At 54.1% G+C, this 17055-nt stretch overlaps 2 protein-coding genes and 1 long non-coding RNA gene across 4 annotated transcripts in view; 2 read left to right on the forward strand and 1 right to left on the reverse strand.

Moving 5' to 3' along the window:
• LOC108445115 overlaps positions 1-3330 on the forward strand; it is a 4562-nt gene extending 1232 nt beyond the window's left edge. The window contains exon 2 of the long non-coding RNA XR_001859867.1: positions 2465-3330. This is a non-coding gene — a long non-coding RNA (uncharacterized LOC108445115). The remainder of the gene's footprint in view (positions 1-2464) is intronic.
• Positions 3331-5501: 2171 nt separating this feature from the next.
• On the reverse strand, positions 5502-15224 carry UBQLN4 (ubiquilin 4). Of its 2 annotated transcripts, XM_017727910.1 has the most exons (10): positions 15007-15224; positions 12476-12681; positions 11888-12150; positions 10555-10713; positions 9662-9887; positions 9146-9285; positions 8621-8704; positions 7909-8024; positions 7116-7293; positions 5502-6705 (listed from the first exon to the last, which is right to left on the reverse strand). In XM_017727910.1, exons 1-10 carry the CDS (start codon positions 15207-15209, stop codon positions 6553-6555), a joined length of 1728 nt encoding a protein of 575 aa, XP_017583399.1. In that variant the 5' UTR covers positions 15210-15224; the 3' UTR covers positions 5502-6552. The 2 variants fall into 2 exon arrangements, with proteins under 2 accessions (XP_017583399.1, XP_017583400.1); XM_017727911.1 differs by lacking the exon at positions 8621-8704.
• A 1317-nt stretch (positions 15225-16541) lies between these two features.
• LAMTOR2 (late endosomal/lysosomal adaptor, MAPK and MTOR activator 2) overlaps positions 16542-17055 on the forward strand; it is a 3200-nt gene continuing 2686 nt past the window's right edge. Inside the window, exon 1 of the mRNA XM_008628806.2 lies at positions 16542-16747. Coding sequence (XP_008627028.1) covers positions 16542-16747 — 206 coding nt within the window. The remainder of the gene's footprint in view (positions 16748-17055) is intronic.

A 17055-nucleotide genomic window follows, 5' to 3' on the forward strand; every position in this document is an offset into this window, starting at 1 on the left:
TCACACAGAGCTAGCACTGCCCTGCACACACACACACTCACACACACAGCTGGCACTGCCCTGCACACTCACACACACACACACTCACACAGAGCTGGCACTGCCCTGCACACACACACACACACACTCACACAGAGCTGGCACTGCCCTGCACACACACACTCACACGCTTACCCTCCCAGTTCCAGTGCACGTCCTGTTCCTACTCCCCGAATGGCGCATGCACACCTGCCTCTGCTGTGTGTCACACATGCGTGTGCCCGCTGCTGCCACCTGCTTTGCTGCTATGGGCCGGGGCTGGGGAGTCCTGCAGCCCCAGAGCGGGTGGGGGTGTGTGTGTGTACATGTGTGTGTGTGTACATGTGTGTGTGTGTACGTGTGTGTGTGTACGTGTGTGTGTGTGTGTGTATGTGTGTGTATGTGTGTGTACGTGTGTGTGTACGCGTGTGTGTACGTGTGTGTGTGTGTACGTGTGTGTGTGAGTGTGTGTGTGTACATGTGTGTGTGTGTACGTGTGTGTACGTGTGTGTACGTGTGTGTGTGTGTACATGTGTGTGTGTGTACATGTGTGTGTGTGTACATGTGTGTGTGTGTACATGTGTGTGTGTGTACATGTGTGTGTGTGTACATGTGTGTGTGTGTACGTGTGTGTGTGTACGTGTGTGTGTGTGTGTACATGTGTGTGTGTGTACATGTGTGTGTGTGTACGTGTGTGTGTGTACGTGTGTGTGTGTGTGTACATGTGTGTGTGTGTACATGTGTGTGTGTGTACGTGTGTGTGTGTACGTGTGTGTGTGTGTGTACATGTGTGTGTGTGTACATGTGTGTGTGTGTACGTGTGTGTGTGTACGTGTGTGTGTGTGTGTACATGTGTGTGTGTGTACATGTGTGTGTGTGTACGTGTGTGTGTGTACGTGTGTGTGTGTGTGCACGTGTGTGCCCGTGCCCAGCCGGGAGTCTAGAGGTTGCCCCAGCAGAGCCTTGGCCTCGTCCTTCACAGCCTGTCCCTGCAGCTGCTGCTCAGGGCTGTCCCCAAGGCCATCCTGCTGTCCCAAGGGCCACTTTCCTGCCCAGCTGCCGTTCCTGCCAGCACCCTGAGCTCTATGCCCACAGAGCAGGGGACACCCACGCCCACCCCTCACCCACTGTCCAGGAGTTTGGCCTGGGTGATGCTGCACAGATGGGGATACACCCCTGTGTCAGCATTCCCTGGATCTGCCTCTGCTCTGGCAGCAGGAGCAGAACGGGGTCCAGGAGGGGGAGGCAGCGCTTGGGAGTCCCCATGCAAATGCTTCAGACTGCCCTGCACTGAGCTCCAGCAGGAGAGTCCAGAGCTGGCATTGACCCCTGCATGTCACCACTCCACTGAACACTGGCAGAGACAAACAGATGGGCAACAGCCCCTGGGTGACCAGGGTGCCAGGAGAGGTGCAAAATGTGCAGGGGGATCTACAGGGTGTACCTGGCAGGGCACGCACAGGGCATGCACGTGCAAGGTGTGCAGCGGGGAGCGCAGGGTGTGATGACAGGGCGTGTGCAGGGTGTGGGGTGTGCCAGGTACGCAGTGGGAGCACGTGGGCTGCGAGCTGTGCAGTGGCATATGTGGCCACGTACAGCCAAGGCACCAGCTCCATACCTTGCTCTGCTGCAGCCCTCACACACGACAGTTGAGGGATTGAGGGACAACTCCTCCCCTGCTCCAGCCCTGCCAGCACCACTCCTGCATCTCCTCATGCTTTGTTTCCCCACTTCTCCTTCCACCCCCCTTGATAAGTGGGGCTTATCCCCAGGGTAGCATGAGCTGGGAGCCTGCAGCAGCCCTGAGCCTGGGGAGCAGCAGCCTTGGCTGCTCCATGTTTTACCACTCTTCTGCTCTGTCTGCTGGGATAAATAAGCAGCGATGACCTTTGAGGAGGAGCCATCTCCTGGCTGCACCCCAGATGTCTCACAGGGCAGGGAAACCGAGGCAGCCAAGGAAGGGGCACGTTCCCACCAGGGTATCCAGGAAAACATGAGCAGGGCAGGATAGAAGATTCCAGTGCCACAAAATCTGCCAAAAGCTGAGCCTCTTCTTGGGGTGGTGTGGAAAGCCAAGGGGCTTCTCCTCTGTCCCCTGCCAGAGCCAGGCTGGAGCTCCTGGGCTCCCAGGCAAGAGATAAGGACCAAGCTGGGGCTCAGCCCCATCGCTGCCACGGGGAGGACACTGGGCACAACCACCAGCCTTGTGTCACCACTGCCAGCAGCAGCCAAGGGCGGTGAAGCCCCTTAGGAACCCTGAACCCTCTCTTGGTGCACATTAGAAGCCCATGGGTCTTCGTGGGTGACACAGCCCCTGGTGCAGCCTTGGGTGCCAGCTGAGGGGCACCACCAGACCCAACCCTACGTGGTGCCACACAGATGCCCAGCAGACCTGGAGCAAAGGGCAGGTGCCCAAATACCTCCCCTCTCCCTTCTTTTCTCACAGGGCAACTCCAGCGAGGGGCTCTGGACCACCCTTCCCCTGTCAGCTCTGGGGCAGCCTGGAAGACTTGTGATTTCACTGTTTCCAAAGTCAAAGTGAGCAAAAACAAATCCCAGTCTGCCCCTGGGTACTGACTCCATGCTGGTGGACAGTGTCGGCTCTGATATACCAACCCTGCAAGCTGGGAACACCCACAGCAAACTCCAGTGAACATGACCAGCACCAGCCAGGCAGCAACACGAAACCAGGTGTCAGCTTGCTGGTGGAATTAAAAATAAACAATTTCAGAGAAACATGAATATGGTCCTAAATGTGCCATGGTCAGGTCCTGCAGCAGGGAGCTGTCAGGGCTGGCCATGGCCCAACCATGCTCTAAATCATGGTTTTCTGCCCTTAAATGCTGCTGAACTGGGCAGAGAGGCTGAGGAGCATCATTCAGCCCTTCCTCATGGCTCCTGTGGCTGAGCAAAGGTGCTGCAGCAGCTCCACATACACACACGCACATATATATATTTTCCAAGCTATCCTACTCCATGACCTCCTAACCCCAGGATATTTCCCGACTGACCCCCTCTTGAGTCACTTTGAACTTGCCCCTCCATAGTCAGGGCTGTGGCCACAGGAAACCGCCCATACCACGGATCTTGGTAACCAAAAGAATGGTTTCTTGAAAGCAATGTAGATGTTGGTTTCCTGCCATCTTTGCCTCCTCCACATTTTAGAGGTTTGATTTCGAAGTTGGAAGCGTTACACTGGGATATTGGGGGAAAAGGCTGCGGATCCCCTCCAGGGAAAGGGGGAGGAATGCAGTGGAAATATATCCTTGACAGCAGAAATCTCTCCCAATAAATCAGCTGGATTTGCCACTACCTGCTGCAGAAATTGCTTCTTTCATTATGTTTTAAAATAATTAATTCTATTTATCAGAGTGAAATGAGAGGAAACAGTCAGTGAGAACACCTTTGGGCAATTCCTTCGGGAAGGAGAGGTATGGGAGCGAGAAAGTGCAGTCGTTCCTTTGGAAGTGGGCCTTTGAACAGCACATTACCAGGGATTAGGGGAAGCTCTGGAGGGGATTAAGGTTTCACTAAAAGGCTCCTTCTCACCAGCCTTCAAAGTGCCTTTTTCTCCGGACCCTGGGAAGGCCAGATCTGCATCCCCTGTGGGTACCAAAGACCAGACCCAGCTGCATCCACCTCCAAGCTCTCTCCTGGTGATCCCAGCCTAACTGTGTCCCACCACTGAGGAAGCTACAGGCCTGAACCTCCCAACTCTGCTTCGCAGTACAAGAGCAGCACAGCAAAGCCCCTGGGAGCAGCGTGGAATGGGCAGCTTTGCCAGACTGCTGGGGGAGGCTGGAGAGATGGGAGGTGGCATCAGATGGACAAAAGAGGCTGCAGGCTGCCCTGTGTCTCTATTTTAGCATCTTGGCTGGTGGGCTGGCAGCAGGGGAGGAGTGATCCCAAAGTGGCACAAGAGCAGATGCTACAATGTGGAGAGACAGGAGGAATGTGTTTTTCCACTTAAACAAGAAAGACACACCAAGGACTGGCCAGCCTGTGAGGGCTCATTGTGCCCTTTCAGGAGTTAAAGGGAACTTGTGAAAATGATGGACAAAGTCTTTTTATATGGACAGATAATGATGACTCAAGGGGAAATGACTTTAAACCAAAAGAGGGGAGACTTACACTGGATATTGGGAGGAAATTATTCCCTCCGAGGGTGGGGAGGCCCTGGTGCAGGTTGCCCACAGAAGCTGAGGTTCTTCTATCCCTGGACATGTCCAAGGCCAGGTTGGACAGGGCTTGCAGCAACCTGGAATAGTGGAAGGTGTCCCTGCCCATGGCAGGGGTGTGGAATGAGATGAGCTATGAGGTCTCTTCCCACCCAAACCATTCTGGGATTCTCAGACTCCTGTGGACTCTCCTCAGTGGCTCACAGCCATCTGCACACACTGTGGCAGGATTCCTCCACCATGCAGGGATTTATTCCCAGTCAGCTTTGCAGTCACCAAACTGCTCCATCCCTCCAAGTCCCTGTTCCAACACAGATCCCCTCACACACACAGACCCTTTGCACTGTGGTGACCAACACACTGAGGGGGTGGGAGGACTATTTCTGCCTGGCCAGAAACAACATGGTTGGGAATAATTTTGCTCCTCAGAGGTTCAAAGTCACCATGGGGGTACATCTCCCTGTGAACCTGCTCTGCTCCCTCCCTTCCCTGCTTGCACCATCCATCCTCCCACGAGCACATTCCTTGCAAGAGCTGGCGTGTGCAGGGACACACAGACCTTAGTGCTGGCAAGGGACACTGAGGAGATCCCAAGGCTCAGCCAGGCCTTTTCAGGAGCGTGTTCTGAGCTGCAAAGGGGCCAATCAGTAACATTTGGGAAGAGGCTCTGACCCCACCAGCTCTGTGCAAACTTCCCTCATCTGAGGAGAGGTTGCACAAAGCAATCCACACGTTTGTGCACAGCCTCCAGAAGAGGTTAAAGCTGCTTTCTAAATCCTCCTCCAAGGGATTGCAGTCTCATTAGGATGCACACACAGAGGCAGGAGCGTTTCCAGCCCTGTGTTTTCTCCACCACCACCACCTACACTCTCAGCAACATGAACACCCATCGATCCCAGTTCCAGCTACGGAGCCAGCTGGGTGCAGCAGGTTTTACAGGTATGCAGCAAACCTGCTGTTCCCTCTCTGCCCAATCCTCCCACACTGAAAGAAACTTAAAACTATCAAATAACACTAACTCCCAGCTCTCAACAGTTCCAAGAGTTGCTAATTGCCAACTCTAATTCAAAGGAAGCTTCCAAACCTGCACTTTAGGACCAGTGTTTGGGAAGCTTCAGAAGCATTCCTGAAGTGTCAAAGGTTTCCTGGCCACAAGGGAAGGCAGCGGGGCCAGGTGGGCAGGGAGCATAACACCCCCATGCCTGAGCTGAGCACGGGGGACAGGACAGGACAGATTAATCCCAAGTAAGTGGGAACTGGCCCAGCTGAGCCAAGGCAGGCAAGGATGAGACAGGGATGCAGGGAGACAGATGGTTGTGCGCATTTATTTTCCTTTGATAAAAATGGTGTATGCAAATTACACAGCCATGGAGGCTCCTGGGAAAAACCACCCTGCTGGTCCTGGGGAGTCTCTTGGAGAGTCAGAACATTCAAACACACCAGAATGGAAGGGGGGTGGAGGATGGATCTAAACTGGGAAGAACATGAACGTCAACATTTTCCAGTGAAGCGAAAGACTGGTAGCTTATTTTTCCATTTCTTTTTTAGTTTTCACACTTGTAGAAATGAGCCCACTGAGCACAGGAGTCAATGCCCCTGAAACCTCCAAACAGGAACTACATGGCTTGGGCAGAAACACACCTTCCAAACACCTTCCTCTTCACAGCACCTTCAACTCAAAGTCAAGAACAGCACACCTGGTCGCTGCAGACCCCTGGTCTCCGTTACACCACCCCCAGAGTGTAAAGAGGCCACACTTCAAATGCAGTTTTTGCGCCCATTAACCCTCTACCAGGAGATCGGAGGCACCTGTGAGTGAGGGACACGGGCTCGGTTCATCCCAGGAAACATTAAGACAAATGACATCAGAAATTCTCAGGTAATTTCAATTTTTCTTTTGATCCATTCTCAATAAGATGCTGAGAGAAATAACCAATCCCCAAACTTGGCTCAATTTTTTAAATATTTGCCTGAAAGGAGGGCTAGGGGAGGGAATCATGTACAGTTAAAATCAAGCTACTCAAAACACAATCATTCAGGTAAGTAACTAGAAGTATCGCCTCTACCATCTAGAGAAAGAGAGAAGAGTGTCTGAGACAGGGCATATTTAGGAAAAAATACACATCTGAAGTCTCTGTGGCCACGATGAGAACTGGAATCCACATACAAGCCAGTTAAAGAGCATTTCAACATGAAATCTTAACTTAGTAGGAAGGTCAGGGGTTAAGCTGTATCTTTTTGTTTTAAATACATGGACAGCTGTCAGATATGAAAATGATGGCGGGCTTTCCGGAAAGATCCCCTGTGCATGTGTATGGATGCATGTGCTGACGTCTGTGGGGCAGCAGGACAGAGTTTAGGAAGGCTGGGAGCCCAGCAGTCTCTCGATAGCTGCGTTGATGTCCCCACCAGTGGCGATGAGCGCCTGGAGATTGGCCTCACGGTTGATGAAGCCCATGGCATTCAGCTGCTCCAGCTGCTGTTGGAATCGCACTTCGGGACTCTGCACCTGTGAGGGAAAGGACAGAGACCCTGGAGTCAGAGAGCACAGACAGCATCCAACACGGGCAGTGCCAGCAGCCATGGCTGTGCAGGAACCCCGGGCTCGGCTTCAGGCTCGTGTGGGGACAGTCTCCACATCCCTCTGGGCTGTGGCACACCAGCCACACCAGAGTCAGTCCTGACTGGGTCAGTACTGACAGTGGCAGCAGTGCAGGAAGAAGGATCCCCAGCACGCTGAGCTTAAACCTCTCAAAGAGTTCAACACCCCAAAGAGCCAGCCAGACCCCAACACCAAACCTGGCCTAGAGCACCACAGCCACAAGAGACTGTTGGGGACCACATTCCCTGAGTGGGGTGGGGTGGGGACCCCCCTGGAGACCTCCCTGCCTGTGCCAGCACCCGCTGGGTGTTACGTACTTGAGAGCTTCCTCCGGCCAGCAGCTGGATCATCTGCTGCATGAGCTGCTGATGAGGGTTACCACCCCCAGTTGGAGAGGCACTGGCCGGCGTTGAAGCAGAGGGAACGGGGTTCTCCGGGATTGTGCTTCCTCCTGTGGAGGACGGGGGCATCCGGGGCATGCCGAAGGAGCCGAGGCTGGAGAGGAAGGCAGGCCATGCTCAGGGTGACACTGGCATTCTGGGCACCCCCCCCAGAGTGGGGCAGCAGGGCACCAGCAGGCTCGACTGGGCTGGCCCTCACTGAGGCCCTGCTACAGGGCAGCTCTGAAAACAGAACCGGCTGCGTCCCTGTCCTGGTCACACATGGCACTGGGAGTGAGCAGAGCTAACAAAAGCCTGCAGAGAACTGCTGTGATGGAGCATGACCCGTGGTGACAGTGAGCAGGGGGCTGCCAGTAGATCAGCCTGCCCCAGCACACCCACCCAACCTTGTGTCTGTCCATCTAATACCGTTCTCCAGAGATAAAGTTCTTGAGTTCAGTCCACACTGAATGCAGCAAACAAAGGATGGGGGAGGGACCAAGTGCATTCCAAACCTTTTCTCCAAAACGAAAGGGTCAAGGACTTCCCAGTGAAGCACAAGCAAGCAGCAAGTGCTAATTAGCTTGCTCAGAGCAGGCACACACCTGCACAAGTCCCCATGACAGAGCACCCTAAGCAGATCTCCTGGATGAATCCACAGCCAGTTCTGCCTGCTGCTACTGGGTACGGCAGCTCTGCCTGCATGGCCCCACTCCGGAGCACTCCATACCTTGGCACTAGTCCGGGGGCCTCCGTCTGCAGCGTCTGGAGTCCCTGCTGGATCTGGAGCAGGGCCTGCATGGCGCGAGGGTTGGTGAGGATGGACAGGGAGTCCGGGTTCTGCATCTGGGGACCAAGGCAGAGAGACACCACGGTACCAACCAGCGAGAGCTCAGGCAGACAGAGCTCCACCACTGTCACACCCGAGCCAGTGCCGAGCTGCGCCTCTTGCCTGCGGCCAGCGCTGGCCTTCATGTCTGGATCCTCCTCCGAGGCTCCAGACTGCAGGGCTCACCTGCAGGGACACTCACAGAGCTCACATCAGGTTTCCTAAATGAACTGGGTGAATCAGATTAGAACTGGGGGCACATGCCTTTGGACTCTGATTTACCTGAGAACCAGCTGCTCTAGCACAATTAACTGTGTAATTTTTGTAAATTCAACACAGCGAGATACAGGGGTTCCAAGTATCTTAACAAGCCTGATCTGGAGTCCATCTTCCAGTAATTCAGATGAGTTAATTCAGACTACCTTGTCTAACCAAGTTCTTCCTCTTTGTCTCCCCTGTGCAACCCCCTTCCTTCCTCAGCCCAGCCACCCCAAGCCCACATGCTTCCTAGTGCACTTGACCAAGCAGCTGAGATCCTGCCTGTCCCATAGTGGGGGGAGAAGCTCTGGAGCCAGGGGCTGAGGGCAGCACAGGGCCAGCCAGAGGCCTTTACCTGCTGCAAGAAGACAGGGAGCTGAAGGCGGAGCTGTTCTTGAAGCTGTGGATTCCCAGCAAAGAGGGGGACATTTACCATGATCTAGCAAGAGACAGCACACGTAGGCAGGGTCAGAGGGTTGCTGCCACTTGCTGTTAAACCCTACGCAACTAAGCCATGAAGAACAGGTCAGTCATGCCCCTGACTCCCTCCCTGGGCTTTCAACACACTCCCCTGCTAAGGGGGACCAAAACAGGACAGCTCAATTCCTGACAGCAGTGTTGAATTGGGGCCACTTGGCCATGGGAAAAGAGGAGGGCCATTCCCATGTTCCTCTGAGAGCCACCTCTTGTGTTAGGGGCTCTACAAACACACAGGGCTCAGAGCTGGGGCTGCCTTCAGGCTATCGAGAAATACAGCCAAACTGTGTATTCACTCTGCTCCAGTGTCTGCAGGAGGAACCAGTCTGACCTCAGCAGCAGACTGACCTCACACTGGGTTCATGGCCTGCCCGACAACAGCAGACAACTGCAACACTTTTACCTGTGCTGCAAAGTCCGGGTTCTGGGCAAGAGTTTGCATCATGCTCCGCATGTAGGGGGCAGAGATCATATTCTGCATCAGCTGAGGGTTTTCCGAAATCTGCTGCAGGAGTCCTTGCATCTCTGGGCTGTTGAACATGCCTGCAAGAGGAAGGGAAGACAAAGGAAAACCCCTGATGAGCCTGAGCACCACGGCATTGCCTGAAATACAACGTGACAGGTGACAGCACTGCCTGTACTCCATCGCCCCAGCCAGCAGCGAACATTGCTGTGGACAGCCATGGCAGTGCTCTGCTGGCCACTCTCCTGCTCTTGGGAGCTGCAGGGACAGCAGAGTTCCCAAAGGAACCGTGCAACAAGCGCACCAGAATAATTCATTTGTGTCTTCAAGTAGGCTAGACCCATTCCTCTGGAGAACAGCCACAGACAGGGCTCAAATGCCAGAGGGACTGGCTCTCCAAGGAAACCTGGGTGACCTGCCCAGCCAGCAGCACCCTCAGGCTCCTCCCTTACGTACCAGCGCCGATGCTGGCAGCATTTAGCCCGAAGGGGTTGGATACAGTTGGGGTGCCCTGGGTGGTTGCCGAGCCTGTGCTCCCTTCACTGCTGGGCGCCTGACTCTGGGAAGCAGGGGGTGTGGGGCTCCAGGGGTTTGGCAATGGCTCTCTGTTCTCCGTCCGCAAAGGCTGAGAGCTCGAGCTGTCAGAATTCCCCGTCAAGGAAGAGAAAGGATTGTTGCCAAACTAGGGAGAAAAAAAAAAGAAACAGATGGAATCAGTTAGTCCCAGCAGACCAACCCCAGCACTGACTGAGCCAGGGAACAGCCGATCATATTCAGCCAAGTCCAGAATTTGCTAAACCCGTGCCATGATCCGCCTCCTGAGAAATCTGCAATCCACAACACGCCTCACTCAGAAAAAGACCAGGCTCAGGAGTGGCCACAGCCCCAGGTTCAGATCCCAAATGCAGGGCTTCAAAACACCCTTCAAAGCACCCGGACATACCAGCAGGTAATGCTGAACTGGAGTATGTCTGCACAGCCCTCTGCAGCCAGACCCATGCTCCCTCCTCCTGCACTACCAGCCAACTGGATCTGAGCCAGCTCCGTTCCAAAGGCGTCAGGCTCCAGCTAATCCAGGGAGCAGAGGGCTGTGCTAATGGTGACAGGGCCTGCCTGTCGGTCAGGGCTGGCATCCAGCCTGCTGGGGGACTGGAGGAGCCAGAGCAGGTCTCTCCTCCGACACCTCAACCCATGCCACGAGAGGCACTGTACCATGTTCTCCGGCCAGGGCCTGCACTGGAGTGGAGAGATGAAGAGCCACGCTCTAGGAAAACTGCCCCCCCAGCACAGGGGACAGAGAAGGACCCCCTTTCCACACTAGACCCCACTCACAAGAACACAGCCAATACCTGCTCCCTGGCTGCACTAAACATGGGCTCCTGGATGTCCGTGTACATCCGGCGCAGGGCATTGTATCCTCCTGGAATGCTCTCGAGGTTACTCAAAGCACGGTCCTGGTTCCGCATCATCTCCTGCATCATGGCAGGGTTACGAGCCAATTCCATCGTCTGGGAGAAGAAGGAAAAGGTGGAAAGCTCAGGCCCACGTGCACCATGAAAGGCCAGAGTGAACCAAGAGCCTGGTCAGCAGCCAAGACCTGAAAGAGTTAAATCTCAGCTCCCAGGAGAAAGAAGATAACTAAACCCTATTCACAGGCAGAGAGCAGAGAGATCATTTATCCAAGCAAAGAGAGCCCAGGGATCCAGGCTCCTCCCCAGCCTTGCTCAGCTCCCTTCCTTCTCAGCCTCGGTTCAGCTCAATGAGACTGTTCTGTTCCTAAGCAGTATCAGGACATCCAAACATCCAACACCCATATGTTCCCACTCAGACTGGACAGACTACATACAACGACCGGGAAAGTGAATCCTTCCACCCTCTCCAGACTTTTGATGGGTCTCCCCTGCACAAAGAATATCCAGGTCTCATTTGAGGAACTGCTTAAGTACAGATTATTCACAATTTAGTCCTGCAGCTCTGGAATTTCATGTATGGCCGACACGGTTGAAAGCAGAATAGCCGAGAAGCAGATGGAAACTAGGCCCATTCAGCACAATCCTCCTGACAAGCCTTCCCAGGAAACAGCAGAGTCCTGTCAACAGCTATTAACACCCAGACTCTCACTGATCCCTTAGGCTTCCCTTCCAATGAACCTTTGGTCTTCCAGACAGTCAGTCCTCTGGACACGGGTCCTTTCTGTTCTGGGAAAAATGAGAGCCCTCTGGGATCCCAGCCTACACTAGTGCTCCCCGCTGATACAGGTAGTGAAACACTCACTGTACAGCTCTGGAGTCTCCACCGTAATCTGTCAAGAGAACTAGAGAGAAACAAAGAGCTTTCGCAGTAGCTTCACTTCTCCAGCACTGCTTCTACTCCCATTCCTGAATCAGAACACAGCAGCCTTGTAGGCAGCATGCTAGGAAAATCCCACCATCCTTTTTTTCCCAACACACCATGGATTCAATAGCTCTGAAAGTGAGGTAAGAGTTGCAAGCATGTGGGTTGAATAATCAGTATTCACATAACTCAAGACCACCATCTGTTTGTGGGGAGCTCACAGCAGGAAGGAAGAGATCTCCAAAACCACTGCTCTGGCATTCCCACTCCACCTCTGCAGTGCAGACACTGATGTTGGTCCACAAAGACTCTCCTCAACACTCTTTACTGAGCCCTGGTGTGACTCACCTGCCTCATGAGCTCTGGGTTATTGAGCATGTGGCTTATCTCTGGATTTCGCTCCATGAGCTGCTGCATCTGGGGATTGGCCATGATCATCTGCCTCATGAGGTCAGGGTTAGACATCATGTTCTGCACCAAGGGATTCTCCATGATCTGGGAAAGCATCTCTGGGTTGGACATCAGCTGCCGCTGCATCTGCTGCTGGAGCTCCATGAAGTTGGCAGAGCCCATCCCAAGGTTGCCCAGCCCAGTGATGCCACCGAAGCCAGCTGGAGAGGGAACAACACATGGGAAGAGAGGCATGAGTCAGTAACTGTCGGCAACTGCAAAAAGAGGATGGGCACATCAGCTGAACTGCATCCCCACAAATCCAGGGGTATCCTGTGTTCCTACGGCAGCCAGCTCTGAGGAAGGACAACCCTACACGCACGCTTCACTAAGGCTTGTGGCATTACCTTGAGCACAGACACAGAGCTGTGCCATGGGAGTGACTCATGCAAAGCCCACAGCAAGCAGAGACAACAACAGGGGTCAAGAACCCCAGCTCCTTGGTGTAATCCCAGAAAATTCTTCCTTCTCACAGCCCCCACTTACACAGGATGGATGCTGCACTGTTGGGGCCTCCATCTCCAGGACCTCCCATGGTCCCTGACCCGCTGCTCCGTCTGCTGCCACTCCCTGCGTCCGGACCAGCACTGCTGGATGTAGAGGGCTGAGATGAGGCAGCAGGAGAAGAAGGGTTTGCAGTGGGGGCAGAAGCAGCATTGGGGGCAGAAGCAGCAGATGTTGAATCTTGGACCCTGCAAAGGATCAAAAGTGTTAAACTCTTGGTACCAGGGAAGGGCAAGGGGAGTCCTCTGCGGGGGCACAAGATGTGCACCCCACGCTGACCGGGCTCCCAGCACACCAGTCATCCTCACAGCAGCCAGCCCCAGCTTCCATCCCATCTCTGGCTGCACTGATCCACAGCTGTGCTCACAGATGCCTTCCATCTGCTGGAATCTGCCTCCCATCCTGATGCACTGCAGCCCCTGACATGTTGTCCTGGCCCACGCAGAGCCGCTGGACGGGTCTTACCCTGAGTTGTATCCAGCTCTTCCTTGAATCCCACTGAACTATTTACTGCAGCCATATCCTTGAGCAATGAGTGTGCTCCAAACAGGAGAATCCTTCTGCTGCTCCCACAGAAACCACAGGAGGTTACAGCAGGGCTAGTGGATGGGGTAAACAAGAATGTGCACTTCTGAATATTCCTATCAGTGCTTCTGGGGCAAAAAGAAGCACGAGCATTACTGTACAAAGAGAGAAACTGAGGCACGAGGCAGCCAGCACCTGTCTCACAAAGCTACGGAACGTTTCTGGCCAGCTTGGCTCCAAATTCCCAGCTCTGCCACTGGCTGTACCTTGATGATACCTTGGAGGCTCCTATTCCAACACAAGTTGTCTGGAGCTTCTTTTAACACACCCACACAGACACTGTGCTGTAAGCCACCACGCAGCAGGTGCTGGACATCAGCTTTGCTGAACACACCAACCCAGGTTAGCACCTTGTGACCACAGTTACTCCTCAAGAGTGTTACAGGAATTTGAAAGAGAACATTTAAAGATTTTCTGAAGCCTCTGCAGTCACAACAGGGAGTCCTGGACTAGTGTTGAAGAGCTTTCATTAAATTAGACCACAAAATTCACTTTACTCACCTCAAATAACGCTATTATACCTCTGACAATAAGAACAATCATTTCCTGATTTTTTTTTCCCAAACCAAGAATTATTCCTTTTCTCTATCTCCTTTCCTTTTTCAGTCTTCTAGAACTTGAAAAATCAACCCTGAAGGTCCCTGTCCACTGTCCAAACTAACCCAACTGCTGCTGGAAACCAGTGGCCACTGAGAGAGGCAAAGAGTGGGGAAACAAAGCAAATGGGAAGCTGAACGAAAAAGGAAGAAGGAAGCTAGAGAAAGGGCACTTGGTTTCTCTCAGCCTCTTCTCACAGGAAGAGGCTGTAATGTCTTCAGTAAGCCCTTATCTAGGACTATGAGCAGGAGAAAAATGAGCAGCCCAGGACAGCTCGGATTCACCCTTTGAAATGGTTCACCAATACCACATTTACAGTGGAGACAGCAGAAACAGCATCAGGCTCTCAGGCTACCTGGAGAGGCAGAATGCAAGGAGAAGCTCCTGCAGAACCTGACAGTACACTTCCTTGTGTTTGTAAAAAAAACAGGTGGAAAAAATAAAAACGTGGAAAAAAAAAATCTTAATTAATGCAGCTCTCCCAGGAGACAGCAGAACTGCACAGAGACATAGCCCTGGAGCTCCCTGGGAGCTGGGGCACACTGCAGCTGGAGCCTGAGGCACAGCTGCGAAGGGCCTTTCAAGATCAATGAAATGTGGCTGCAACTAAAGCACAGCAGCTGTTCCCAAAACCCTTCCAGGCTCACCACCCCTCTGGAAAGTGCTGGGAAGAGCCAAACCCGCAGGACCCCGCAGTCAGTCCCGTGTCCCGTTCTCAGGCCGAGGTCTGTGCTGCACAAGCCACGTGCCCACGGGGAACTGCCTCGGGGTGCACCTGCAGCACCACATGAGTGAACCCCCACACTGCCCCGTGCCCGTGGTTGCACAGCCCAAGCCTCTGAGCACTCCCAACGTGGAGCATCCACTGTCTGCACTGGCAGACAGTGCAGCCTCCAGGGGCCACACAGGTGCCCCACAGGACTCTGAATGCTGTGTGCCCCCTGTGGCACCTCAGAGAGCCTGAGCAGGCTCAGAGCTGAGTATGTAGCAGGAGGTGACAGAAAACCCAGGTATTGGCTTCTACAGCAACACAAATTCACTGGTAAAGTAATTTCTTTTATCAGCAACTTTTGTTAGAACTTTTGCTGGTTTGCTAGAACCAGTATCCAATTCTCATGGGTTCTTCCAAGACACACATGGGTCATGTTAAAGGACCAGCCCCTCCAGGTACCTGCCATACACCATCACAGCCATGTCATCCATGGACAGGTTAGTGACAAACCCCATTGCTGCGTGGCACAGCTGGGGGGAGGGAAAGCTCACCAGGATCATCAAAATCAGTTATTCCCAACCCCCATTTGACCCCAGCCCCCCTGAAACCAAACTCTTACTTCTGCGGAGTCTTAATGACCAAGTGCACAGTGAGCCCATCTTTGATCCCATGTTGATTCAACGTGTCTCCATCCTTCAGGATCTTCCCAGCAAAGATCAGAACCAGCTGATCCTGTTTGGCTTTAAACCGTCTAGAAATCTCTTCTTTGAACTGAAAAACAAACAGAGCATTTTTCAGGCAAAGGATTGATACCAGTAACATAAAGCTCCAGGGATCACATCCACTCTGGGAACAGCACAAGGAACTGACAAGCCCTCAGAGCCCATGCAGGTACCACACAGTCATCAGTTGCTGATGATGTCTGAGGTGTTAAGGAAAACCAAACCAAAGCAAAGATAAGCTCTGAAATCACAAACCGTGGAGTAAATCTCAGAAAGAACAGAGCCATTCCCTCAGAAGAGCTGAAGGCTTCCAAAGCCAATTGTGCTTCAGGCCTAACCCAAACACACCGTTTATCCTGAATGACTGAGCTGGTTTTGTCTGCTCATTTGCGTTTTTTTCCTAAGGAAAGCCAAACTCTGATTTAATACAGGACAGAGCTCTATGGAAAAGGGAACAATCCTTTATCAGCCAATGGAAACAAACTAGGTCTTCTCCAATTCCTATTTCTGCAACTGAATTCCCTGTGAGCGTGCCACAGAGCATGGACACATCTTCCTTACTGTGTGGTGTTCTGGGATTTACACCTGCAAACAAGACTCTCACTGCTGGCCCTGCTGGGGCGTTCCCAAACTGCTTTGAAGGAAATAAAGCCTTGCACTTGGAATACACAAACTATAGGGAATTCAGAGGGGAATGCCAGGATGGAGAGTGAAACACACCTGTTCCAGAGCTCTCAGCCTTCGCACCAGAACTCTAAAAACAAGGCTGGGGACAGCACAGCCCTGGCCCCAGATCACCCTGTCTGCATTCCTCCCCACGCAGCTCCGTGTCCCTCCCTGCCTGCATAGCTCTGTACCCCCTCCTGCACAGCTTTATGTCCCCACGCAGCTCCGTGTTCCCCCCCGCACAGCTCTGTGCCCTCCCTGCACAAAGCCCTCACTCCACACCCCCTGTACCAATGGGCTCCCCGGAGCAGACCGGAAAGGAGCAGGAGTGCCACACGTGCACAGCCCCTGCCCACGCCATGAACTGCTGCCCAGAGATCCCTGCCAGGGTCTTCACACACCGGCCTCGTGCCCTGCGCCCAACCAAAGCACGCAGCCAGCCCAGCGCAGAGCCCATGACACCTTGTCCCAGTGGGCATCGCCACTTCCACAGTGCCAGGACCAGCCCTTGCCAATCCCAGCCTTTGCTAATCCCAGCCGTGGAGTCAGCCCTTCCCAATCCCAGCCGTCTCCCGCTCCCAAGCAGGTGCAGAGCCCCCCCAGCCCGCCCGTGGAAGGGCTGATCTTTCCTCTCCTCCACCTCATCCAACGCTGGCCCCAAACATCTGTCCGGCTCCTCTCCCCTCGCCCAGAGAATCTGCCTCCAGACAAGTCCAGATCCACCCCAGGACCCCAGATGCCCTCCCCAGCCGCCCCCCACACACCCATGCGGCTCTGCCCACAATCCCAACACCTTTCCTACACCTCCGCTCAGGGAACACTCTCCTTCCCTCTCCCACGCAGCCCAGCCCACGGGCCAGGCCCCCAGACCCCACCCCGGTCCTTCACACCCCTCCCACTGCCACCACCCCCAAAGCCGCTCTCCGAGTCCCTCAACTATTGTGGTTTCGACAGCTACGACCCCTCCCACAGGTGAGCCCCCCGGACCACCTCCCGCCCTCGGGACTGTTTCCCCTCCAAAGCCCTACAGCACCTGCCCTCCTTCAGCTCTCCCCGCTTCCTCCCACCCTGGCTCCAGCAAGGCCCAAAGGCCCGGGGTACCCCGAAAGGCCCGGGGTGCCCCCGAAGCCAGCCCCAGCCCTGATCCGGGTCTCCGAGAGGCCCCCCGGAACCTCTGACCGCCCCCCAGCCCAGAGCCCCCTTTCCCCGCTCCTCACGCCCGCCCGAAATTCCTCCCCGGCCCCAAACTCAGGTCCCTTCCCCAAAAACCCTCACCCCAC

Source organism: Corvus brachyrhynchos, unplaced genomic scaffold (assembly GCF_000691975.1).
Source record: "Corvus brachyrhynchos isolate BGI_N302 unplaced genomic scaffold, ASM69197v1 scaffold122, whole genome shotgun sequence".
Lineage (NCBI taxonomy): Eukaryota > Metazoa > Chordata > Aves > Passeriformes > Corvidae > Corvus > Corvus brachyrhynchos.